The sequence below is a fragment of the Macrosteles quadrilineatus genome, unplaced genomic scaffold (genome assembly GCF_028750875.1).
Source record: "Macrosteles quadrilineatus isolate MER2022 unplaced genomic scaffold, UCM_ALF_1.0 Scaffold_1__1_contigs__length_201487025, whole genome shotgun sequence".
In the NCBI taxonomy this organism is placed as follows: domain Eukaryota; kingdom Metazoa; phylum Arthropoda; class Insecta; order Hemiptera; family Cicadellidae; genus Macrosteles; species Macrosteles quadrilineatus.
In genome coordinates, this window is record NW_026542594.1 from 199939350 (window position 1) to 199967282 (window position 27933).

The 27933-nt window shown below is 35.0% G+C and overlaps 1 protein-coding gene and 1 pseudogene across 1 annotated transcript in view; one reads left to right on the top strand and one right to left on the bottom strand.

Annotated features, from left to right (window-relative positions):
* Nucleotides 1-20424, top strand: part of LOC128994184 (lissencephaly-1 homolog) — a 70925-nt gene extending 50501 nt beyond the window's left edge. Inside the window, exons 2-9 of the mRNA XM_054418557.1 lie at nt 11446-11599; nt 13602-13748; nt 14985-15141; nt 15665-15842; nt 16987-17122; nt 17414-17566; nt 17887-18082; nt 18949-20424. Of these exons, the coding sequence (XP_054274532.1) occupies nt 11522-11599; nt 13602-13748; nt 14985-15141; nt 15665-15842; nt 16987-17122; nt 17414-17566; nt 17887-18082; nt 18949-19022 (1119 nt within the window). The 5' untranslated portion in view covers nt 11446-11521 and the 3' untranslated portion in view covers nt 19023-20424. The remainder of the gene's footprint in view (nt 1-11445; nt 11600-13601; nt 13749-14984; nt 15142-15664; nt 15843-16986; nt 17123-17413; nt 17567-17886; nt 18083-18948) is intronic.
* Nucleotides 20425-21016: 592 nt separating this feature from the next.
* LOC128994191 (programmed cell death protein 6-like) lies at nt 21017-27896 on the bottom strand (annotated as a pseudogene).
* Between the last annotated feature and the right edge of the window lie 37 nt (nt 27897-27933).

Below are 27933 nucleotides of genomic sequence, written 5' to 3' on the forward strand. Positions count from 1 at the left end.
GAAATGAACTGCTAGGTGTTTCTTAGAGAGGTTTTAAGTTATCAAGTTGGAACGTAACTTGGGAGAGTATCGAAAACTGTACTACTATAACAGACTTTGTCAACTAATGAAGGATGAATTAAGCTGATTTCGTTTTGATTCTAGTACTTCCTATAGTTTTAACATGATGGCATAGCTAACATTTGATGAGCCGATAACAGTTAAATGCTCGAATGACGGCGAACCGCCACTTGGTACAGCTCATTCTTGATACTTTATTTACACAGCATCTCTTATATTTTGCTCTTCCGTTGCACGAACAGGTCCTTGAGGACTATTTGGATGGGCAAATTCCTATAGCCGCCAATCCCTCAAAGGGTCAATCCATATCAAGTGGTCCAGAAATAAATTAATTGGTTGCTTCAAGATTTTAATTTTTTTTTATATTTTTATCCTTAAAAGTACATATCATTAGAAGTACAAAAATACAATTATTTTATTTTTATTTAATTTTTCTACTGAATGGCGGCCATTTTTTTGTTAGTCGAATGACTGTTTTCAGCGATTTCAGAGCTCTACGTTAAATTAAATATCTCTGGTTCTACTAATCCTAGAACATTAAGATAAAAACCAATCTCTTCAGAAAGATCTAAACTTTAATATGGTAATATAGTTATGTACTTAAAACTAAATATATAGGTATAATTACCTGTTTAAAGTTTAACGCAACTATGTTACGAAAACAGATTTTTAACAATTTATTTTTACATAAAGGCAATTGACTATGTGTTTGTTATTTTTTTATCTGATAGTTATAGGTGTGAACTCCAAATTCTCAAAGTTTCAAGTTGTGGACATGCATAGGGTATTAAATACAAAATTTCAAAATCTTAAAATTTTCAAAATTTCAAAAGTTCGACGCTTAATATCTCTGTTGGGCATGGAAATAAAAATTTCAAATTTGGCTCAGATATAGTACTAAGTAAGAGTATTATCCTTTATTAATTTTATTTTGTGGACTCAACTGGTTTTAAAGTTATGAAACATTGAAAAGTACTCAAATAAGCTTTATACGTGTAATAGCGTAGGAAGCATAATATGATATTATAATACTCTATCAATGTATTTTATTAATAATGTTATATTTTAATAATAGATTTTAAGCATTTTGTAGTTTTAAAACACTATAATTTGTTGTCTGCCACAGTAAAAATCTGTGAAAGGATTGTGTTCAGAGAATTGGTAGACGTCCTTTAATATTAAAGTTCTAATTCATTTTTTGCTACTTTTCATTGTCTACATAAAGCAATTGAATACCTTAAAGGTGTTTTTAACAAAAGTTAAACATATCCTTAGCATTCAAAATTTGGTTGTCAATGGTATATTGTAGACTCTATTAGTGACTTCGCTCTTGCCTTCTACACCATCGGAAAATATTGACTCCGCTTTAAATTTATAGAAATGGTTTTTAAATTAATATTGTTTTGGTTTTAAACTCTATGTGATTTATTTTCTTTTAATTCATTTATGTTCATAAATTTAAATTAATAATACACAAGTCAGCCGTATGTTATCTTATGGGTCGTCTGGCGCTAAACAACACTACTTGTGACGTTGCAAATTCTACCAGGCCACGGCCTGGATTTATAGGTGGCCGTATCATATTCCATATTATCATATTATATACAGTATCATCATGAAACAATTTTTTTACTGAAATATTCAGTCACAGGTACTGAAATACCAGCTGCGAGGCATTTTTTGATACACTTTTGCGCACGGAAAAAATGCCTGCAATGGTGTAGGAGGCACTACAAAGAGCGAAGTCACTAATAGTCTACAATGTACCACTGACAACCAAATTTTGAATGCTAAGGATATGTTTAGCTTTTGTTAAAAAAAAACCTTAAAGGTATTCAATACTTTTATGTAGATAGTGAAGAAGTAGCAAAACATGAATTAGAACTTCGATTTTGATTCAAAGGACGTCTACCAATTCCCTGAACACAATACTTTCACAGATTTGTAGGTACCTGTGGCAGACAACAAAGTAGAGTGTTTTAAAACATCAAAATGCTTAAAATCTATTATTAAAATATAACATTATTAATCAAATACATTGATAGAGTATTATAATATCATATTATGCTTCCTACGCTATTACACGTATAATGCTTATTTGAGTACTTTTCAATGTTTCATAACATTAAAACCAGTTGAGTCCACAAAATAAAATTAATACAGGATAATACTCTTACTTGGTACTATATCTGAGCCAAATTTGAAATTTTTATTTTCATGCCCAACAGAGATATTAAGCGTCAAACTTTTGAAATTTTGAAAATTTTAAGATTTTGAAATTTTGTATTTAATACCCTATGCATGTCCACAACTTGAAACTTTGAGAATTTGGAGTACACACCTATAACTATCAGATAAAAAAATAACAAACACATAGTCAATTGCCTTTATATAAAAATAAATTGTTAAAAATCTGTTTTCGTAACATCGTTGCGTTAAACTTTATACAGGTAATTAGACCTATATATTTAGTTTTAAGTGCATAACTATATTACCATATTAAAGTTTAGATCTTTCTGAAGAGATTGGTTTTTATCTTAATGTTCTAGGATTAGTAGAACCAGAGATATTTAATTTAACGTAGAGCTCTGAAATCGCTGAAAACAGTCATTCGACTAACAAAAAAATGGCCGCCATTCAGTAGAAAAATTAAATAAATATAAAATAATTGTATTTTTGTACTTCCAATGATATGTACTTTCAAGGATAAAATAAAAAAAAAATTAAAAATCTTGAAGCAACTACCTTTGGACCACTTGAAATGGATTGACCCCAAAAGTAACAACAATAAAAAATCACGATGGTGTATCTGTAGTTAAATTAACTCACTAAAGAATCAGCTGCTCCTTCGATAACTAAATCGAAAACAACATTTGAAAGGCACGTTTTCACTCTTACCAATGAATACAAACCCTCTTACCCATATGTCAAAACGACATGTACAAATACTTACATGCAATACAACCACAGCTCCATGTTTATTCATACGCATATTAGTGTCTGGTTTCTTCGCGCGACTCTCCAGTCTCCAGTTTAATAGCATCCTTTGCCCTATGCTGCAGTGAATGTCCAGTTTGAATTATTAAACAGCTGAGCCCGCGGCGAGCTGCTATCAGCTGGTAATGCAGTCCGCCCACCTTCTATTGATACGTCCACCTTGCACCACAGGCTATAGCGCTACACTGCAATTCTTGCTGTATTTTCTACCTAGTTAACATTGTTACCGTTGGCTTTTTATACTGCAAGCATCCTATTGTAAAATTTAAAGCATGTTTTGGGTGTTTTAATGATGGTGTCGTTTGAATGCGCTTATGTGGATGAATTATGTTTTGTTGAGTAAACTTAACGATCCGTGCTCTACTCTTTGTTTTACACCACAGGCTATAGCGCTACACTGCAATTCTTGCTGTGTTTTCTACCTAGTTAACATTGTTACTGTTGACTTTTTATACTGCAAGCATCCTATTGTAAAATTTAAACCATGTTTTGGGTGTTTTAATGATGGTGTCGTTTGAATGCGCGTATGTGGATCGGATGAATTATGTTTTGTTCAGTAAACTTAACGATCCGTGCTCTACTCTTTGTTTAGAAAACCATAGAGCAAGCAATGTTGTAAATAGATTGTAGTGTTAAAAACTCGCACTCAAAATTGGTCGATGGAACTAGCCTCAAAATTGTTGTGGCTGATCCACAGAATGATAAATCTCTGAGCTAAGAGAGTAAGTTTGATCCGGGGCTATATACTGTACAGATAATCCTCCTACATCAAGTTAATAGTAAACCTTCGACAGTTCGACACTCCTTGTAGTTCGACACGGGCTGAGCTATTTTGTCAAAATGGTTACTATTGAGATGTAAGCTGACTTGAACATTGATTTGTCATTGATTGTTGACTTGAGACTAATGAACAGTGAAATTGTTAAGCTTTTTACTATCATTTTACTCGAAATCGACACGAGGTATTGACCTACTAACTGTCATATACATGTATTTCTGTTTCAAACTTCTAATGAACTTTTATTATGCTCGAATTTTAGCAACGTGTGTCTTAGCTATCATTGTGTATTGGTTCGGAGGGATTTGAAATCACCACCATTGTCTTGTCGAATGGAACGGAAAGGAAGGAAGAGCTCGCTGATGAGATGAGAAGTGCATTACCGGTGACGGCACCAGAACCGACACCAACACACACATACACCAACACACACAAGCAGCGCCGGTGTTGGTGGTCAGTGATCACGCGACCATTCCAACATTCCACGTCGTGGTGGTTCGTCTTCATCTTCACTTTCCCAGACTTATTGTTGCGTTAAATTGCTTATTTTATCGATGTTGTTCAATCATTTTCTCGTACAAGAAGTTTTAAGGTTTTTTGCTAAACGTTGGATGTAATAAACAGTTTTTTCACAGCCTTCGTCTCATCGTACCAGCTAGGCCTACTGAGTGCTAAAGTCCCATCTCACGTATCTCACGGAACGTCTATGACTGTTCTGGGATTTTACGCAGAGGGTGGAAGTTGGATAACCCAAGATACCCAATCGAGACTCAATCTAAGCTTGAGCGTTTATGGCTGGATACACTTGAATTAGTTCAGGAACCAGAAAGATCGGGTTTTGGGGACTGGGTGTTAAGGGGATTTTAAAATTGTTCGAAAATTTGGGTTTTCCAATTCTTTACCCTTAACACATAAAAATGCACGATTTTCAGTGAAAACATCCTTATACCAGACTTAAAAACAAATAATACTATGTATGCTTATGATTTGCCACATAATCAATTATGCTTTGGATTGTGGTCCACGTATCTTGATGTGTTGCTGTATTAAATGCTACGGATTTAAAAAATAACTGTGCATTTAAAAATTGCTTGTTATTCTTATGAGGGAATACGCAAACTGTTGTTTACTTGTTTGTGGGTATATTTTGATCAAATTTGGCAAATTTATTATCTCTGACATTCACATTTAAAAAAACATCTGTACAATCCCTCTCGCAGCAAACCTAGGTACACTTGAAATATACTGTGATTTAAATAAGGTAATAAATACGAATCATTTTGTCGACGCGACCAGTAGCCAACCATGAAACTCACGGAAAAATAGTCAGTCGATTTCACTAAAAATGAACTGACAGTCTACGTAGTTACAAATTTAATGAATCTGAGCTGATCCTATTTATAGAGATAAATTGAATGATACCTGTGTTTCGAGAGGTATTGTTATTTAGCACGCGTGTCAGCCAGATACTCGATATCGAGCGACATTCTTGTCGAGCAGTGTAGTGCGATAAAGTGTCCGGGACCGTGCGTTGGCGGCAGATATGTTGTAATGGCACTCCCAGCGATGACGTCACCAACATGTGCTGTTGTGGTACACCTGTACTTGCACAGAGGCCGTTTAAACACTTTCCAAACAATTTGTCAACGATTCGGCAGCTCTATGCACTCCGACAGTATGAATAGAAAACCATCCGACCCAATGCTTTCATGAAATAAACAGTGCATATCTCTTATGTTTAAGGTATTCATCAATATTTTATTATTCCACCTTATATTTTATCGTGTTGGTATACTGATGTTATTATTCTGTTTTCTCTACGTGTATACCTCATTTGTTGAAATCGTCGAACGGCGCACTGAGCGAAAATTCCCATCTCTTTGGGTACAGAGCCTTCCCCACCGTTAGTGTAGTACATAAATGTGTGGGGGTAGTGTTGTACTTTTCCCTAGACACCACATGTACCATTGAAGGTTTCCTCTGTGGAGTAACACTATCTTCAGTCATTCACTGTTTTGACGATTTCGATATGAAATCATTGGTTGTGAAACTAACCCGCACCTGTGATACTATGTTGAAGGCTGTCATCTGATTCGCATATAATTTTCCCGATCAATTTGCTCGTATTTATGGTGGTCCTTAGCATAATTGGATCCTCCATGGAGACATCGCTTACAGTTACAGCCCTTGCACAACTGGAGGTAGAACTGGCACGTGAATTGTTAGAAAATTGAGACACTTTAAAAATTTTTTTCCTACAGTCACCCGACAAAGTTGGCTTCCTTGTACTGTTTATAGTACAGAAAGCTGCTAATTGCTGCATATTTATACTTTGCCGTACGGTTTATACTTTGTCGTACGGTTTATACTTTGCCGCACATCATGATTCCAACGAAACAACACAAAACAGCGTGGTTCTATTAATGCACGTAATCCGTGTACGCTTGGAAATAGGTTGGCAACACTTAAGGATATTAATACTATGAGCAGCTGATTGACTATTATAACTACGATTTAACCTGTCATTTCGTGTTTATAGTTTCGGTATTTCTGAACTTCCTGGACTTTACTTTTAAACGTTTTTAAAACATTCCTACGATCTTAATAAACAATAAAATACCTTTAAAGCATTTTTTCAGGCGTGGAAACCACTTAAAATTACAAAAACATACGGAACTATATTCTCAAAACGCGGAGCACATTTCTTGCCGAGGAAAAATAGCGGAGTGATACAGACCGCGGGTACTACTTTGTCTAGGGCACCATTTGTGTTGCCAGCTGAACCTAAAAACAAAAACGTAATGTATAGTGTTTGAAAGACTAATTATTTATATGCTTTATAGTGACTGTAGGAAAAATATAATGTGTAACACGAGTGAAAAAGGCCTTTGCTGCACTCGAGATGCTCTCGTGTGCAGCAAAGTGCCTTTTTCACCACTAGTTACACAAATAACTATTTCCGGTACCAACTAGGTGAATCAGCTCATTGGCGCATAGCTTTAGGTATGTACAATCCCCTAGTTCAATTTGTATTTATGTACAATTTATTTTATCCCTTAGGCCAATGGCTCGCAAGTAGGCCTATCCCATTCAGTGCTACCTTTAGTTGTATCTCTAGCTCAGCCTACAGTCCTCATGGTCCACGTCCACGTTCCTCGGTTCAAGGTCTTTGCTTAGTTCCTCAGTTCCTGATTTTGATTCGCCCCGGTCAAAACAAACCGGGAGCAGACCGTGAATATTAGCGAGGGTGACGAATCGATTGGCAGAAACCGCCACTTGGAATGCCTTGAGTCGGCGTGCGTTACCCTGCAACGCTGGCTAAACGAGCCACAGACCTACCTTGGAGTAGAGTGTTGAGACACAAGCATGGATGTTGATGGTCTGGGGTGGAGGTTCGGAGCAGGAATTGTAAGTTAGGAATTAAGGTTACCACTGGTTCACAAATGTATGCACACAAGTTGGGTGGTCTAAAATGGAGGATTGAAAGAAAACTCTTTGCTGAGGAATGTTCCGAAGAAGTTAGTCATCAGTGATGAATCAAGACGTCCTTGTTTCTAGATTTTTAGATTTTCATTTTTGAATGAAGAGTCTTGTAAGCAAGTACTTTGGGGAGTGAGGTAGTCTGGTGGTATAGCACGGGACTTCGGTCACTGAGGTCCTGGGTTAAAACCCTGCCAAATTACCGCAACCCCCAGGCCTAACTTGAAGTAATGTCAAAAACGATACTGGGCTAAATCCTAGCGTCGTATAACACAAAAAAGCGAGAAATTCAGTTTATTGCCGAAGAAAGTCTCTTTGAAATGGGGTAAGGGAACCGGGTACTTACTAATTGTTTACAACAGTATGATAATTGGGAAGGGAAATAAGGCTGGAAAATAATTTAAACTATATAGGTTTCCCCAGCTTCTAAAATGGGCGGTGAACATGGAACGATGGTACTATGCGTTAATCTAACAACATCAAACACTATCCAAAAATATACAAATTGTGAGCTCTTATAGATTTTGTAAAAAGGAATAATACATTTTTATTCAAAGAAAGTAGAAAACATAATATGGAAGATTACTTTGGTTACTAGTAATACTCAACAGTGGCAGTTGAGTTCAAAATCGTTGGTACTACTAAAACACCAAATGAAGTAGTAAGATCGGGATTAAATCCATAGTTAGTTTGATCGATATACACGTCTAAATCAAAAGATAAACACGAACAGACTAAAATCATCTACGTTCTCTTTTCTCATACGAACCAGCCTGGCGCCCACACGGTCGAGTGCATCGATGTGAGCGTTGCATTTATTTTGTTATCTAAATGTGTTTCCAATCGTGCTTCGCCTATTTTAAACCAAGCGCATAGCTATTCAGTCACAGTTTTGTGCTATTTCGGGACACCGATCCCACCTGGTATTTAATATTTAAATACCACTGCCAAGATGGCGGCCGCAACCAAGGTGAGGTGTGTTTTGTTTTCAAGAGCATCAGCTGACGGTGACGTCACCTCTGTGTCGCCGCCGTATATTGATTGGTCGCCCCGTTGCCATGGCGACCGCTACTACCCCTGGTGAAAATATCAAGCATCATCCCCTATACTGTCTTGGCTGGTAACATTGGCCCAGCCTCGCCACCCCTTTAATCTGATTGTGCGTCACGCCGAAGTGGATTAGGTCGTGGGCGCTTCTAGGACGAGTTAATATTAGAGTTGTTATTAGCAAATTTGGGTCTAGATAAAGAATATGTGTTATTTGCCACCAGTGTCATTTGCCACCACTCTAGGATTTGTGTCATTTGCCACCACTTTATACCTGGCTGGGTGAGTCATCAGCCCCAGCCCTAGTCCGTGGGTCATCACCCCTCTAGGCACCGGCCGATGGACCAAGGAATACCTATAATTCACACTATCACCCTCCCTTGCAACATTTTTATGGTAAAAATTCCAACACTCTCTCTAGGAGTAGGGAAATACATGATGGAAACGCTCATTCCTATCTGTGGTTTTGTAGTGTTAGTTAGTGCTGTTCTCACAAAGATTTACAAAGTGTTAGTCTAATTTATTTATTTATTAATTCGCTAAAAACGTTCATAATTATTTGCAAATCTACACGAATTAAGCTTTCCAATGACCCACTAATTAATAAATCGGTCCAGTTTTCATAGGATCGAACCGTGAACAGCCAATCAGAGAGCTCACGGTGGTTGCAGGCTTACATCACGTTTTGACAAAACTAATAAGTTTACTGCTTTGCTAAATGACAAAATTTTAAAATACAAATTACATAAAATTGTTACACAGTAGAACTCTAGATTTAGTTGTACAAAGATTTTCAAAGTTGAATTATATCCTAAGTAGATGCATATTGCACAAGAATGACATCACAGTTAAATAAATCTTTAATACAAACTAAATGCAAATGTAAACTAATAACGTACTAAATAAAACCACATTCAATCAACAAATTAATTTAGACGATAGACGGACTTGGTTAACATAAACGTTTTAGTTGCTTATTTTTAAGAAGTTATCAGGCAGAATTTTACACAACATAATACCGACATATGAAGGATTCTTTCCAAAGAACTTCAAGATAACTTATGATAATAAAACACAGTTTTTAGGTCTGTTGTTTATCCCATAACTGTTACATGAACCTAACGTCTCAAAGGAATAACTTCAATATATTTTATGATCTTTTTAGAATTTATATGTAATTTGAAACATTAATAATTTATTCTTTGCACTTTTTCTCCAAACTTACTCGTTTAGGAGCTATATCATGCTGAATGTAACCAAAAGCTACTTTCATCTAAATTTTACACGCTGTAACTCCTTTACGTAGCTTTATAGAAAAAATTAAACGGAAAACATTTTAAAAATTACAGTCTAAAATCGTCATAAAATACAAGGTGTTCGATAAGAGATTTTAAAGTTAAATATTGAAAATATCAGACTTTAAAGGAAGAGAATTCATATTTTTGAATGTCATAAGATAGTAGTTGAAATTCCCCATAATAATGTTTTTTCTAAATCGAATAGTTTCTGATATTGCAAAGGGTACATTAAAGTTCTTCACCCTGTATATTCGCAGAATACTAAACACTGAAACTGCGTCTTTTCGAGTATTTTAATGGGAATCTCATTGATGCGTTGTATCGGTTTACTGTGCCAAATGTTATTTTCGTATTATTTATCTAATCTTAGGCCATGTAAGGAATATTCAAATAGCTTAAATTACCTGAACATAGATAGGCCTATACTGTTTAACTTGCGATTATGTGATTTTGGACTCAAAATGTGCGTTTTATTTTGCCGAACAAGATGGTAAAATTTATTTTCACAATTCACAGTTGTAACTGGAGTTATAAACATTTATTTAATATAAAAAAATATAAGTACATCTACATGGTTATGACTCATAGGAACGGCCAAGGCGGGAATTCCAGGAACTGACCCTACTGGTGGCAGATGACACTGGTGGCAAATGACACTGGTGGCAAATAGTAGGACACCCTAGATAAATTGCTTCTATAATTGAAATCGGCATTTTGTCAGCTATTTACAGGGTAGCAATAAATATGTAAGGTATATGGCTGGCAAAAATTACATCACAACAATCATGTAATATACATAGCCTAATAATCTTTAAAGCTGTGCACATTATGATTGTACAGTAAAAGTTAGGCATTTTATGTATTTAAAGAGTAAAATTTGAAACAATTTTTTTATATAAAATCCCATAACACCCTGTTCCCATTGCCCGATCTTTATGCTTTCCCAACTTATTAAAGTTAACCCAGCCCTACATATTCATACCAAATTTGATAAAAATCAGACCACAATTGCTTAACAAATTTAACAATATTCGTCAATTGCAATACTACACACACACATATACTTAAACAAATTCTGTGTTTGTGTGAAGAAGATGTCTAAATAAAACATGAAATGAGTCCTGGGTCTGTCTTTTACCTCAGGAAATTAAGGAAGAGACAATAAACGCCATGGTACTCTAAGTGGTGTCTTAAGCACTAGTCGCTGGTGTCTAGGAAAAAGTCCAACACCATTCCCATCAACCTCATAAAACGCTCACGGTGGAGGAAGACCCTGTGCCTTGTGTGAGGCTCTTCCTTGCTGGTCACAAGTAATATTTCTACCAGAGCTGAAAGTGCACGATTGTCCTATATGTGTGTTTCCTCTGTACCTTAATTCTATGTGGTCTTACCATGCCTTTTAAGATAATAGCTTATACAGTCAAACCTCTCAAAAAAGAACCTCGGTAAAACAAATTCCTCAATAAGACGATTTTTTTTTAAATCGTCTTGAAACTTTCATAAAAGGTCAATGCTAAAAACACCTCTAAACAACGTAGTAAATTAGGTTTAAAACCTCCATAAGATGAATTTGTTTGTCACATGGGCTAGGACTGGTTAACCTCTATACAACGAATATTCTTAGCACAAAACCTCTACAAGACAAATGTGACCTCTGTAAAACAAATTTCTCATGATCTTAACCCCTATAGTACATAGTTTTTTAAAACAAACAGAAGCTTGTCTCTACATGATCTACTGCATTACTATCTAGACACAGACTGACCAAGACTGGTTGTGTTGCAGGAATAAAGCAGTGGCAGACTATCTGAGCAGCAATGGCTACCTGACGGCGTTGGAAGGTCTCAAGAAGGATGCGGACATGCCGGGAGAGGTGGAGAGGAAGTATGGAGGACTGCTGGAGAAGAAGTGGACTTCAGTGATCCGCCTGCAGAAAAAGGTTGGTCCCTTGAGTTCCTCCATCTTTCATTACGTCTTTCAGATACACATTTTAGTAATATTTTTCTTTTTTTGGTGTTGAAATACGCATTATCTTTTTTGATTGTGTCATCGTTTTGTTAGATAGCATATTAACTAATTAGTAGTCCAACTATAGATGGCATCTGGGTATAGTATCGATCTTGCTTGGATCGAACCTGCATCCTTCAGGTTAGAAGGTGAGCACTTAGACATAAGACATATTTTATTTACACAAAACGTTCTTTATAAAGTACATTTCATACATAAGAACAGGTGTTTCGTCATAGTGATGTATTTTATAGTAAAATTAATAGTTAAAATAATTAAAATAAACTCATGTAGGATATCAGAGAATTTTTATCTACATTATAGGGTTCTCCAAAAATTCTTCAAGTGAATTATTCTCAATTATTTTATCTTTGAATTGAGTAGCATTTAAATTTTTAAGATACAGGGGTAATTCATTGTACAATCTAAGTCCCATATATTGAGGGCTGTTCCTAAAAGTCGTCAATTTGTGATGTGGTAATCTGAAATTATATTTATTCCTTGTATTATAATTATGTGTAAATTTGACTACATCTGACAAATTTTCCTTAGTGTTATGTATCCAATTTAGAATTTAATTTATGTATAATCCAAAAATGGTGTGAATTCTAAGATTTTTAAACAGGTTTTTACATGATTTTCTCCTTCTTGATTTGGTTAATATTCTAATAATTTTATTCTGTAAAATTAGTAGTGATTTGACTTCTGTTGACACTCCCCACAGTATGATTCCATACCTCAAGATGGATTCAACGTATCCATAGTAAACTGTGATACATGTATCCTGGGGTACACAGTTTATCAGGTGAAAGAAAGCCAAAGAAATAGATCTTAGTTTGCCTTTCATCTTATCTATGTGATTCTTCCAATTAATATAAGTATCAAGCAATACACCCAAAAATCTATGATCTATCACTTTAACCACTCGACGCCCCCCCCCCCCTTACAATTAATAGGATTCTAACAGAAATTGATATATGCTACCACTTTCACCTTAAGTAAATTTAGGAAAACTTACAAGTAGGGATCTCTGCTGGAATTAATTTATTATTGAGATGAGTAGATTATACTTGAGGTTGAAATGAGGATTGACCTAACTAAAATGGGAGGTATACGTTTCCTCATTAAACCTCCCCCAATTGCTGTTTTGAGGAGGTTTATTAAGGAGCCGTGAACGCTTTAATAGCTTTTCCAAGTAGATCGGCCTGTCTTTACAATATGAGGGAAGCAAGACTTAATGGCTTAACACTTTAGATTAGAGCAAAATATCTGACTCTTCTCTGACGCCTTGTAATCTATAAATTTTAATATATCTTAGCTTATATATTTTATTATTATACAGTATTACAAGTGGTTGTAACCAGTATTTCTCTAACGTCATAGATATAAGTACAGTATAGGTTTTATGTCAAACATTTGATATATATTGGATTTAAGATTTATTAAGGCACCTGATAATCTGTCACAAATGAGTATTTTTTTGTTTGGATTTATTCTCACAACAGATTGTTTAGTTGTTTGGATTTAAGTCACAACATTTGTCTCAACCAGTTATCTGTCATTGTTGAAGGGATAAAAATGACTTTGTCAAATCAATATCAACTATGTAAACATAGACAATTATGTAACTAAATTATTTTGTAACTTGTTGGAACATTACTGTATTGTTCTAGCTAGAAAAGGCTGAATTTTTGCATCAATTCTTAGTTTATGCTTAACAGATTATTAAAATGCAACCAACAGTTTTAACTGCTGGGGCTAGAAAGTATGATGTTAAATAAGATTTTATTGTTACAGAAATGTTAAAAGATATTAACGCCAAATAAAACAGGAAGAGTTGCTTTCCTCCTGAAATTAGCGCAGTTTAAAACACTAAGCAATAAGAAAAATCATTCATTTAACATAAAATATAAAAATCTTCCAAAATGTTTCAGGTTCTAGAGCTAGAATCAAAACTGTCAGAAGCAGAAAAAGAGTACATTGAAGGAGCACCGACACGAACGAAGCGATCACCTTCAGAGTGGGTCCCTCGACCACCGGAGAAGTTCTGTCTGTCCGGCCACCGGGGCCCAGTCACTAAGGTAACTTACTCTATATTATTTGATGAATCCTAGACATTTGTAACCAAAACCTATCTTGTGTATTTATAACTCATCAAAACAATATATAACTGTCCTTATCATCACCAACTTTGATTATCAGACCTAAACTAGATGTGGCAAGGTCAGATAGCATTGAAAAGACTAAGAAGACCGATGAAAACCTGTTGAAAAACTAAGTAAAAATTTTTCCATTGGCATTGTCTAACACATTCTATTCAAGGCTTTACCAATTTATTTTTTGATACTACTAATTTTTTCAGGTTTGAAGTAATTATCACAAATAGCGTAAAAAATAACCAACTATCATAAATATCATTACAATTCAATTTTTGTATTTATATTTCTATAATTTGAAAGATAAGTATCCCACCAACAGTTTCAAATGTAGGCAGGCATCATGCAAAAATTTGTAAATGAGTGAAAGAAGAAGAGTGGTTTTCTGGAGAAAGTAAAATTACCACAAACTTCTCAGTGGCATTAGCCTAATAATTATGTCCTTGCTCATGGGCTTACAACCAAATAACTGTGGAACTCATCTTCTTTTTGCTTGTTTTGAATATATGTTTACTAACTCAAGATTTGTTGCCATGCATTTTGAGTTGATGTAGGTTTTCAGTACTGTGGGATGATGTCCTTGATCATTGGTACATATAAGATTAATTATTGTGTTTGAATATTACAAAAAGTAAGTTTTTGATTTCTATTGTAAAATCTGAATCTATTATTTAGTTTGAAACTTAGTGTTAAATAAAATGTGTCACTTTTTATTTTAGGGTTAATTTTAAAAACACTTCCATTATTCTTAACCAATATTTTTGGAGGACAACCAGCTGATAATAAATAAGGTGTTGTACTCGTTCAGAAATTTGTAACCTTTATGTAATGAAATAAAACATGAAAATAAACACAATCCATGTATGTAGAACGTAAATATATTAAAACTGTCAAAAAGTGAATGATAATGTTTGTAATTTATATGTGATAATCTTTTCACCATTATTCATCTAAAAAAAAAGAAAATATAAATTAGAAAGAATCTGTCTATGCTTTTGACACACAAAGTCTCAAATTTTTCTTTGTACTTCTAATTTTATAGAAACTCAATTGAAAATTCTTAATACTGAAATTCGGACACAACACAATTTTTAATTTCCTGCTACTACGTGCCACCATAAGGTGTCTGATTATGGTCTAATGAAAGCTGTATTTTCCCAGGTGATCTTCCACCCGATCTTCAACGTGGCTGTGTCGGCCAGCGAAGACGCCACAATCAAAGTGTGGGACTTTGAGTCTGGAGAGTACGAGAGGTCATTACGAGGACACACTGACTCCGTGCAGGACATAGCCTTCGACTCCAGTGGGAAACTGCTAGGTAAGCACTGTATAGACAAGAATTTAGTGTGGGATTAAAAGTGAAACATAGGAATTTTTTATCGCCTAAAGTCTGCAGACAGCTGTCCATTCAGTGATTACGTTCTGTAGACTCTGTATCAACATTGGCACATGTAAAACAATCATCATCTGGAGACGACCATCTTACGGCTTTTGATTCCAAATTCCTGAATTTGGTTAATATCACTAATATTCGTTGTAGTGACAATGATTCGAAACCATAAATTATGATCTAATAGGCAATAATCTATGTTCAAAAAGTGTAAATTAATTTTTTCCTCTTGACCTGTAGTTAATTTAGTTACTTGCTTCTTGAACGTAAAAGTTGGTAACAATAAGATGTTTTACCTTAAGTTTTTACCTGGATATTTTGACTTAGGCCTATCTGAAATTGTCCTTGAATTCAATCACAACATTCTTGACACCATCCTAGAAACAGACTTTTTGGGAGCCAATGTTTTTCAAAGTTTGTGACACTGACTAACACAAATTTCTGCCGACAGTGTCGTGCAGTGCAGATCTGAGCATCAAGCTGTGGGACTTTCAGCAGACATACCAGTGTATCAAGACAATGCACGGCCACGATCACAACGTCAGTGGTGTCACGTTCATGCCCAACGGGGACTTTGTCGTCTCCTCTTCCAGGGACAAGACTATTAAGATGTGGGAAGTTGCGACTGGGTGAGTACATATCTTCAGTGAATTATGCTTCAACGTTATTTAAAAAAAGAATCTGTTATGGTTCCTGGGGTAGGTTGAATGTCTGGGAGAATTAGTACCTATGTTTAGGACCAGTAAAACTTAGGAGGATAACAAAGTTTTTTATTGATGGAAATTCAGCAGGGTTTGAATAATCTTTTTTTTAAGTAGATTGGACTTTACATTTAGAAAGGAGCACATTTTGGACATTTTGGGAATTCATAAAGGAAGAATTGGGCTGATTATTTGAAAAATAGGGCAACCAATAGGATGACAAATTCTGGGAAGATTTTTGGGACAGCAATGAAGCATTGCTTGGATTTAAAATCTTAAATTGTGCAAGACTAGCACAGCTTGAACAATTCTTAAAGGATTTTTCTCATTATTAGCTTGTTATGGCTACCGCCTCCTAAAGAGAAAAATGTGATTCAGATTGCAGACTTCTAGAAACCTTTTTCCACAGACCTATACATCCTCTGCCCTCGCCCAGCCTCGATGATAGATAATATAGTGGAACCTCAATAGCAAGTCACCCTTGATAACAAGTGTCAATTTCAAATACCATCGGTTATGTTCTGAACCTCAGTACACATTATTGCAAACCTCTACAGTAGACTCCCTCTTATCCGGACACCTTTTAACCGGACATCGGTTTAACCAGACTACACTCTGCGAAAATTACATCTCTTTAACCGGACAATTTTTATCTGCACATTGGTTTAACTGGACTAGATCGGCAGGAAGTGGGCAGCACTGAAACGACTGTTCTCGTGGGAAAGATTTGAGACCAGTGATCACGTGTCTAAATACATGCTCTCCTAAATTTAAGTCGAATATCACAGTAAACAGTTTGTTTTAACGAGTTTTTGGGGACGTCGGTTCAACCGGAAACCCCGTTATCCAGACTGGCCTTGGTCCCGAGGAGTCCGGATAAGAGGGAGTCTTGTATATGAAGACAATCTGTATGACAAGTCTTCCTAGCTTGGAAACTAATGCAGTTTCATCCATACATTTTGATAATGTCCTTCCAAATTAGCTATCTGCATTAAAAAACAGCCAGTACATTTAGTAATCGGAGGAATTTAGAATCTTGTGTTTATGAATAATTTAATGTTTGGTTATCTAGTTACTGTGTCAAGACTTTCACTGGCCACAGAGAGTGGGTTAGGATGGTGAGGGTGTCTCCTGATGGCAGCTACATCGCCTCTTGTTCCAACGACCATACAGTCAGGGTCTGGGTCGCTGCCTCCAGGGAGTGCAAGGTAAAAACCTACTGCTGTTGGCCACTGTGAAATCATTTAACAGTGTATCTATTTAACCACGTTAAGATTAAAAAAATTTTTTTGTCATAGGTCGCTAGACACGAGCTTGGAATAGGATAAGCTATAGATTAAGAAGTGAATTTTGTAGTTAAATTTTACTAACAGCGATGAGCTAATTCTGATCCTTGATAGAATGTGATCCTTTATTCTAACCACGGGAAACAAAGTTGGTGCAAATCGGTGGCTTAAACATAATTAATTTGAGTTAATTTGGTAACATTGTTTTGGCAGGTGGAGCTGAGAGACCACGACCACGTAGTAGAGTGTGTGGCCTGGGCCCCTGACAGCGCTCACGCAGCCATCAATGATGCGGCTGGCACTGACAACAAGCGAGCCACAGAGGGACCCTTCCTAGTCTCCGGCTCCAGGGACAAAACAATTAAGGTGAATCAAATAAATGATTTAATCCACTTTATCATTTTCTACCAAAAGGCTTAAAAAGATACCTGATTCTGATCAATTTACCAGATTGCCACTAAATTATTGTATATTTCCAACAATATATTTAATCCATAGGATGGCCATCTTCAGAACAGTGACACCACTAATCTAGTATCTAATCAATTAATCATTGTGTGTTGTGTGAAGTTTTTGTGTTACTGGTGCTAGAATAAATTTGCAACAAAATATTAAATTGTTAACTGTATTTCACATGTATCGTCTAATGACAATAAATTCTATTCTAACCGACATGATGTGACTAGGTGTGGGACGTAGGCATCGGCGTGTGTCTGTTCACACTGATCGGCCACGACAACTGGGTGCGAGGCGTTCTGTTCCATCCAGGAGGCAAGTTTCTGGTGTCCGTGTCCGACGACAAGACCATGCGAATTTGGGATGTGCGCAACCGCCGCTGCTGCAAGACGATAGAGGCGCACACACATTTCTGCACCTCCATTGGTACGTTGGTGATCGTTAAATGATTTTAAATATATTTGTAATAGGTTGCTTATTGGTCGCTAAAGGCTTGGAAGTGACTGATTTTATAATTGTGTCACGGAAGTCACTATTAAATTTAATGGATATTTACTAATACTATTCACTTGTTCTACAAAACTCTTAAGTAAAAATCAAAATATCTTTTTTCACGTTATATATATAGAATTCATATTTCCCTAACTAATTTGTTTTAACCTAACATATGGTTCGATTTCTAACATTAATAGCAGTAATCAGTTAAAGTACTGTAGCATTGTTTGCTGTGAAGTAATAACCTACTGTATATTTCCCCCCTTGAAATTAAATTACTCTACATGTCAAACCTTCATGTTTTCCTGGAAGGAACTTAAGATCGTTCAAATAACAAAGGCGGTTGGGAATGTGATCTCCTTGCAGCTAATGGATAAGGTTTGTATTCATTGGCCGCAGGTAGGCCCTATCCCCGACTGCCTTCTTTATTTGAACAAACAATTTAGTGTTCTCCCTCTTGTTCATGCGTGAGTCTTAGAGATTAACAATCAGAAGAAAAAAACCATGAGCTCATTAGTTTGCCTTATGAAGAATCATCATTTAATTTTTGTTCAAGCCTTAGGACCAGACTCTAATTATAAATTGTCAGAGGTTAATAAATAAATGGATACCTTATAAAATCACACTTTATGTCCCCAAAATTAGTAAGAACATTAATATTTTAAACATTTTAAGAACACAATAACATAAAAACAAGATCTAAACAGGAAGCAGTTTTTTGTATCACCTTTGTAAACACTTAAAAAAAAAAAAAACAACAACAACGCTTTATGTGATAAAAGTTTTGTTTTTTCCAGATTTCCACAAATCGCAGCCATTTGTGATCACGGGCAGTGTCGATCAGTCCGTCAAGATCTGGGAATGCCGCTAATGCTCCTCCCCCTCGTACACTCTTAACTTATTCCTTTTCAATCGAATGCCGACAATTGAAAAGCTTAAATCAGTGTCTCATCGAATACGTTTCGTAGTGTAGACTGTTTTGTTATGTTTGGAGGCCGCGATTAATCCACCATTGATGCTACAGTAACGTCGGTGAAGTCATCGCGTAATCATTCTGCCAACAAACGCAATCGCTGCATCTGTGATTCCGGTTAAGTGTGAAATTGGTTAAGTACTGTAACGGAATTTTCTTTGGCTCAAACAAGACATCAGATTTTAATTTAAAATTATATAGTTGATTTGAGCTACAAACTATATACTATAGTGGTCATGCAAGATCTTTAATTAAACATTGGTATTTTCCGGATGGATAAAAATGCAACGTTTAAACGTGAGTTGTCAATTGTTTCTTAAATTGGTTATCAGTGCAACTCATATTTGATTCATTAAAGTGTTTAAAGTTTTAATACAGCATTTTTATTCAAATGAGCTTTTGTTATTGTATATTGAAAGCTTATCGTATAGTCAAGATTGAGTTTTAAAAGCGTTAATCAAACTATAATCAATTTTTAACTATCTATAAGAAACAGTTGGTTTGGATTAATAGTTACCGTTGTATAATCTTAAAAAATAGATTCAGTCTTAAATTACAACCTAAATTCGTCTAAAAACCTGGCTCTTAGTTGTAAGGAATTTGTTGTGTCTATTATAGTTTTATTACTGTTTGTATGAATTTAATTTCTTGTCATAAAGAGAATCTAGTTTTTTAATTATTTTCCAGACACAAACCTTATCATTTATTTTTTAGTGAATTTGCTGGATATTCATCAGCGGGAAAGAGTAATTTTAAAGGTTTATTACTGTTTTCACTAGTTTGAAAAGTTAGTGAAATACAGTTAAGGGAAGGGCACACAATGAATCTGATCTTTTATATTTAAATATTTAATCTGGTTTTAATTATAATAATCTTTTTGTTAAATCAATACCAACCTTTTTAAAGGTTAATTTTTCTTATGTATTTTTCCTTGTATTTTAGGTTGAGTTAACATAATACTTGGTCATAATTTATACATAATATAGCTGCTGAGCATTCAAGTAAGATTATTAATTTTACAATCATATTAAATAATATAATGTGTTGATCATTACAAAAAATTCAACATTTCCAAAAAGCGAAGAGGAAATCTGGATGTAAATAGAGTGTGCGCCTTACCAGCTCAGTATCTTCTCGCGGTAGACACGTTTCGTATCTAGCTTTTGTATGTCGAGGCTTCATGTGCGCACGCATCCTAGCCCCGTTTGTTTGCTGTACAAATTGCATTCATCACAACTGTATCGTTGTTTCATTTTTTATCATGAATAAATGCAATATTCGACATATTGTAGACAGCAAATGGTATTGTTTTATTGTTTCCTTCTGTCTCAGCGAAGAGTATGGTGTTAATAGTTGTACATGTACTTAATTTTTACTAGGCTATGTGTTTTTCAACGCTATTTGCATCTCTTGTAAGGAGGTCTTGTTACGCCCTAGTTTTAACCTTTGATTTGACGGTGGCGTCGTCCTGTAATCCAGCTACTAGGAGGTCTTGAATTGTGGATATTCATAGGCATGCACTGTGGATGTGATACTACCTGGTGTGGATCAAGGTCCACACTAGTGAGTACTACGACTATCCGCAGTGCTATCCATAATTAGACCAATTTGTTAATTACAAGGCAAAAATGTGGTTCTGATTCCACCATAAACTGTAGGTCCCTTAGTTACCATTCGTTAGCTGTATGGGCTATTAATTAACAGCTGTGACTAAGGAATATGTCGGCCTTAGTCACTAACAAGACTACAAGATCGCGCCACTCGTCCTACACTCATCTCCATTCATACTTGGTTTAAAATACATACTTTCTTATGGTTCCCATTTCAAAAGAAATTTTTTTTTTAATATAGAAAAGTAAAATACAGTTTTAGGGTAGATGAAAAAAACAGCAAAGGAAATATAAATATATTTATATACTGTTTATTATATTAAAATAACATCTCTATACAACTCTTGCTACATAAATATACCCCAATGAAAATTCAAAGTCTTTTTAAATCTTACATAGTTGATCAAATATTCGATTACATGGTTTGTTTGGTACAAAGATAATATGGTAACTCTAAAAGTAATTGGACATGAAGGAACTTTACTTAAGAATATTAACGTTCTGAGGGCAATTGCAGATGGTTTTAGTATTTGAACTCATTTAGTTAAGATTTGTGCAGTTAAGCAACGAACATCTTGTTACATGTATTACAGTGTTTTGTTTAGTCTGTATGTTGGAACCTGTCTTCTGTCCCTTTGTCTACTAGGGACAGCCCTGGGCCTTAAACTGTTGGAGTCCCCAGGAGACAGGTTCCGTCATTTAGACTATAGTAATGTCACACATGAAAAACATGCATCTCAAAGTATTTTTGATTTTATAATATTGTCGATTATAAAATATGTACAATTTCTGAAACATTTTTAAAATGCCACAGTATTCAAAAAATAAAAATAATATGATTTACAGAGTATCTAAAGAAATACTTGAGCTACAATATATTGCATATAAACATATTTTAGCAGATAAGAAATAACCCTAATGTATCCACATTACATGCAATGATCACAAAAAGTTCTATTCAAATCACAGACATTATAAAAGTCAGACTTTAGTATACAATTTGACACAAGAGTTATTTAACTTTGGGTAAGAAAACTATTTTAAGTGACAATAGCATCAATGATGACTACTCGTGGTAACTTTATAACTCTAAAAAATCATAGACTATGTAAATATTAAGTACGGTACTAAGATGTTATAGTAAGAAATGGTTTCCTGTTCTTGTTTTTGCAACTTGAGAAACTTAAAAAAGTAAAACATTTTCATAAGTACAGAGCTTTTAACGTGATATATTTTGTAGAAAGAATCCCTGAATATGCTGATGTCACTACACATTTTATAGGCTACATAATACAATGAGTTGTTTTTTTTATTTTTTTTTTAACAAACTGTTTTCAAGGGGTGTCCTAATAACACCGCAACAGTTAAAGTCATACAAAATTAAATTGTTATAATTTAATTGTTTATCTACCCTATTTTATATTTAATTCCACTACAAAATCTAAAAACAAATAAAGAATAAAGGGTTTATAAAGTTATCAAGAATTTAAAATACTGAATATTTCACATACAAAATAGGCCTACAATAACAAAATTGACAAAAATTATATTTTATAACTAAATAAATCTCAGTTTCAGACGCATTATATTGTTTATAATATTTAATAGCTAATTTACTACTTCTTTTTACTGCACCCAATACATAAATGATTTCTTCTTTCAAAATTAGATAATGTAATTTTAATCAATGCACATAGGGAAATATTGTTTAAGACACCCTGGTTCCACGAAATAATTAATACCGAAAAATGTAGGGAACCTTTGAACTGTGATGGAACTTAATACAAGGGCTGTTCTGAATATTTGGAATAAAATAAAAAGATTGTAAGAGACAAGAATTTTACAGTATAAATTTGAAATATCAACTAAAATACCACTTTCTACATAGCCACCAAAAGAATTAAGGCACTTATAGCATTGGAAGTGCTTTGAAATTCCTTTATCGTAGAATTGCGCCACCTGTGAGCTTTGCCATCTGGTGACACGGAAATGGAGCTCCATTTCTAAACGTGCTCTTTCTAAACAGGTCTTAATTTTTGGAAACAACGGAATACTAATTCTTGAAAGAAAACACTCGAAGCAAGGTCTGGATTGCTGTAGGGTGGTTAAGTGAAAATTTCTCATTTTAATATTAGAATGAAGGAGATCTTGAGTGTGATTTTGCCAAGTAAGATCACATACTTTATAATAAATATCTATAGGTTTAAAGTTTACGTTGAACAAAAAACCATATTACAGATGGCATCTTACAACAAGCGGGACTTTCAAAAATTGTAGTAGACTTTTTAACTTAAATATTAAAAATTTACAGCGCAACGACATTTCTGAAGTGACGGCTGGACTTGTGTATAATAGAAAGTGTGTGATTATCGCGCACCTGTCGGTGTCAGATGGGCTAAATAACCACCGTTTATATTTTGATCACTGCCACTTTGTTAACTACTAACTACATTACCCTTTGGCCTTTAACCTTCGCCTATAAATGCGTAAAGTATCCTAAATCAATGCTTTAACTAACTTTTCATTATACATGAAGCTTTCCACATATTCCGTTAAGTCTAATATTTTTCTTAGGCTGAAATCTATTATGGCACAAAATTAAGCTTGAACGATGTTATGGAAAATATTACAAGAAACATCTAGAAGGCAGTTTCCTCTTCGGAGGATCACAACAAGCGTAACACTAATATCTTATCTTGTGTGTATTAACAAACATAGGCCCCTAATATAGTTTTTAATACTGACTAAAAAGTTTAGATCTTCAGTCCTAACACCATTCCGATGAATTGTTCGTAGTGAATGGTGATATAACCATCCTGGTCCGTATCGTACTGCCGAAACGCTGATGTAAGTGTCTGGAAAAAATTAATTTTAACATAGTTAAATCCTAATTTTGTAAACATTTATGATAAAAAAATAAATCAGTTGTCAAAGTGGGTATAGTGGTCACTCTCTGGACCGACCCAAAATCGACCCCCGTTCAGATCACAGTAACTCCTCTGTTTGAGAAGAAATTAAGGTTAGTTTATCCGCCTTGGGTTTTAAAACTAGTTGATTTGTCTGACCATTTCTCAAAATCTAAAGACTTCCTTTATTGCAGTAATAATATAAAATTGTGTAGGTAGAATTTTGTTAACTAGACTTTTCAAGCAGGTTCCAGAGCATGATTGTGTAATGAATTGAATAAATAATTGTATTGAAATACTATGTGTGTATAATATAGAGTATAATCCGTGGGGTCAGAATTCAAATTATTGCATTTTTATAGTAAAGTACTCCTATTTTTGAGAGAAAATGTGCAGTACGCTGGTAAAGAAGGGACCGATTTGTCTTTCTATGTTCAGTAAATCAGTAATGTTGGGTCAACAACAGAATCATTTTGCAAATAGTAGACTCTTATTGATCGTGCCGTAGACTCCCATGATTTGATTAACCTTGCTGTGGCTTTACAACGATAAAAAAATAAATAAAAAATGTATTATGTAAGCGATGGACTTAATGTTCAGTGTTAAGAGGCTCATCATCTTGCAGCAAGACTAAAGAGATGCAGTTGTTGACTTCCAAGGACCACTGATGAGTTACCGATTATATTTAGAGTGTTTTAATTTTTGTTATTAGGCCTAACTTGTATCTAGGCTATCCAATAATATTTTTTTACATAAACGTATGAAACAAAGTTAAAAGGTATGGTCACTGTTTGAAAATGTTTTTATATTTATTATTAGCCTAACTTAACCTGTATAAACCTCTTCAAGACAGTTTATTTTAAATTTAGTAGCTTTTCTATAAATTCAAAGTTAATGTTGGCCAATGCAATGTATTGTTAATCTGGTTTAATAAAGGGCTTTGAACGTTAGTTATTTCCCAGACATTTTAGGTTAGGCTTGCATTTTCCATGATCACTCAGCCACTAATTAAGACCTATCGTTGGTAATCAAACATCTACTGTACTTTGAAACAAAACCAATGTAGAAATTATTAATAATTTTAGCAGATTAATTAAATTTTAAAACCAAGATCATACACATTTTCTATAAAATACTTACATGCAAGACGATACAGCATTGGATGAAATCATCAAACAAGATGGTTCCGTTCCCGTGTCTGTCAAATTTGCGTACCATTAGGTCGATGATGTTCTCGCTGAGTCGGTAGCCAAATGAGACCAGAGCTGTTTTTAACTCAGTCCTATCTATGTTCCCGGAATGATCCCTGTCAAATGATCGGAAGCAGTTTTGCCAGTCCGTCACGTATTTCCATAGTGCTCCAAAGTCCTCAAAAGAAACAGTTCCTCTATTCTGTTTGTCAAACATACCTGTGAAAATGCACTTGAGGATATCATGTAGGCCTAGCTCAGAAGTGAATTTTGTTATTTAAGGAAAACGTAGGTCTAATTTCAGAAATATTTTACTTATAAAAACAGGGAGCCCATTACAAACCATATAATACAAAGTAGGCTATTTGAACAATTAGACTATTTGAATATTTAAGTATGATTATAATGCAATTATATACAGTTTATAATATTACCAAGGAACTTATAAAACATTTGTATTTATTTTCATTTTCACATTGATGGCAATATTAATAAATATTAGTAAAAACGTGATAGCCTAAATTTGGTTTAGTTTTATAATACAAAGTACCTACATAAAAAAATATATAGAGAGATTTTTTAGTGAATTTTCATTAACGTAATTGACTACGGTACTGGCTTTAGTTTAAGTATTAGGCCTACTTGCCAGTTAGCTGCGTTTTTTTTCTGACTTCATCTTGTTTGTGCCCTATCTTATCTCGTTATTTGTAGGACTATACCATTAAAAAAACATATGGCACAACACAAAATGTAGTTAAGCTGCGTTTACACCGACGTTTCAAACATAAAGTTGCAAACTTTTATTGCAAACAGTAGTTCAAATAAAAGGTTGCGATTTTTATTTCATGGTTTTTTTCATATTTCATGAAAATGTTTGGAACACTTCGACCTTGATTATGACTCGCCTAAGTGCTGTTCCTGGGATCAGTCCTTCCGAGGATGTCAGATGTAGAGAATGTCTTTTTGAATCAAATGTCATTCCATGTGTAGTTTTTCATGATATTATTTTTGTAATCGGAAATAGTTTGATTCCACAGGACTTGCTGCTCTCTGTACTAGCTAATTGACTTTAGAATGTTGTCATCTCTCCAATCCATCTCACTCAGTCGATTTGCCATTGTCACTCACAAGCTAAAGGTAACTAGTAGCAGTCCAGACAGGCTAATGACACTTGAGTCGAGACACAGGGTGCAAGTGATCACGTGAGTGAGAGAAGGAAGTGGCAGTGTAGGGGATGGCGGAGAAATGTTTCTGTTTCGTGTTTCAACGGCACATAGTGGCCGAAACCAGTGTTGCAAACAGAAGATTGCAACTCCCTTTTATCTTCACCGACTTCAGGTGGAAAAACAAAAAATTTCTGTTGCAAACACTGAAAAACTGTTTTCAACAGCATCATGTTTCGTCTAAAAATGTGTGTTTTTAGAGATGTTTGCAATTTCTGTTTACAACTGGTATTTCAAACTCCGGTGTTTTAACACGGCTTTGTACATGTTTTAGAAAAATACAACAAATACGGTATTTAGTATTTAGATTTTAAAACTCACCAATCATAAGTCTGACGGTCTCTGGGTTGACAAGGAGTCCAAGTACCATTAGACAAAGCTACTTGTAACTCATCGGCAGATATATAACCACTCCGATCTGAATCCACTCTGAGGAACAAAACATGTTAGGGGAAGGTTTGCAGGAGAGGGTTTGTAGTTACCGAGTAGGCCTAGCTGAAATCGCAGACATTTAACAAAGAAGGACAAATACAAGCTGTAGATATGTAACTCCTATGACCACAATCTTACGAGAAAAAAAAATCAGAAATAAAAATATTATAAAACATTTTGGATGTGAGTAGTAGAACAATATTTTTTTTTTTTTTATTTAAAAAAAGAGGTTGGCGGCCTCTTTTAACCTTGCATTTGCCCGTCCACATAGACTAAGCGCCCGTGCGTGGATCGTTTGCAGCAAAGCAAGGAGTGAGCCGGTACAGTACAAAGGTGAACTGTACTGAAAATTGTTATCGGCAGTGACCAGGATCCGAACCCACGACATTGCTGCCTTGGCCCGAAGTCCGCGACGCTACCGACTGAGCCACCGACTCACTAACATATTAGAACAATATATATTAGAACAAGCCATACCGTAATGGCAGTAGCCTATGAGGTTGGTAATGCAAAACTTTTAACTTAGATCTGACTCCATTGTACCACAGAAAACGTACTACTATACCCAGAATGCCAACCGCATGGTAAAAAGCATTAAGCGGTTTGAGAGATCTTTGCCTGTCAATCCGTAGGCAGCGCCACCAGCGTTGCTATGCTATTGCATGGCAACGCTGGTGGCGCTGCCTACGGATTGAACAGGCAAAGCTCTCTCAAACCGCTTAATGCTTTTTAAGGCAAAGCTCTCTCAAACCGCTTAATGCTTTTACCATGCGGTTGGCATTCTGGGTATAGTACTACGTTTTCTGTGATTGTACTAAGTTAACAATAACTTATAAAAGTATTGATTTAATGAATAGGTTAACCTAACAAAAAACCCAACTTCAATATAGTTAAGTTTTAATTGATTATTACGATGGAGTCGGATATAGTTTTTTTTTTTTAAATCACAATATTAAGTCTTACAACATGTGTAGCCTATAAAGTCCTGTCGTAAATATTGCTAAGATTGATCAAGCTAGGGTAACATAGGCCTAATATGAAAAAGATCAACCTGTGAATTTGTAAATTGAAGCTCTACTAAACTGTGTTACTTAAACATGGAAATTGGATGTTAAGATCTATCCATTAACTACTTTAGTACAATCAACATTAAATCCAGCCTAAAATCCTAGAAAAGTTTTAAAGTTGATTTTACATAGTACATACCTCTGAAACACATCCCAAAGAAATTCCCTTGAAGGCATCGGCGATGAAAAATGAGACATTATAAGTCCACTGTTCCTCCAAAATGAATTTAAAAAAATGACTAATGCGATTGATATCTCACTCTGATAATGTAAAATGATAAAAATAAATTTTTCCACGAACCCTGAGCCTAAGTCTTGTTTGTTTGCCACTGCCACTGCACGTTCCTCCGTTCCTCCTCTTTCTGTTCACTGTGTACTCAG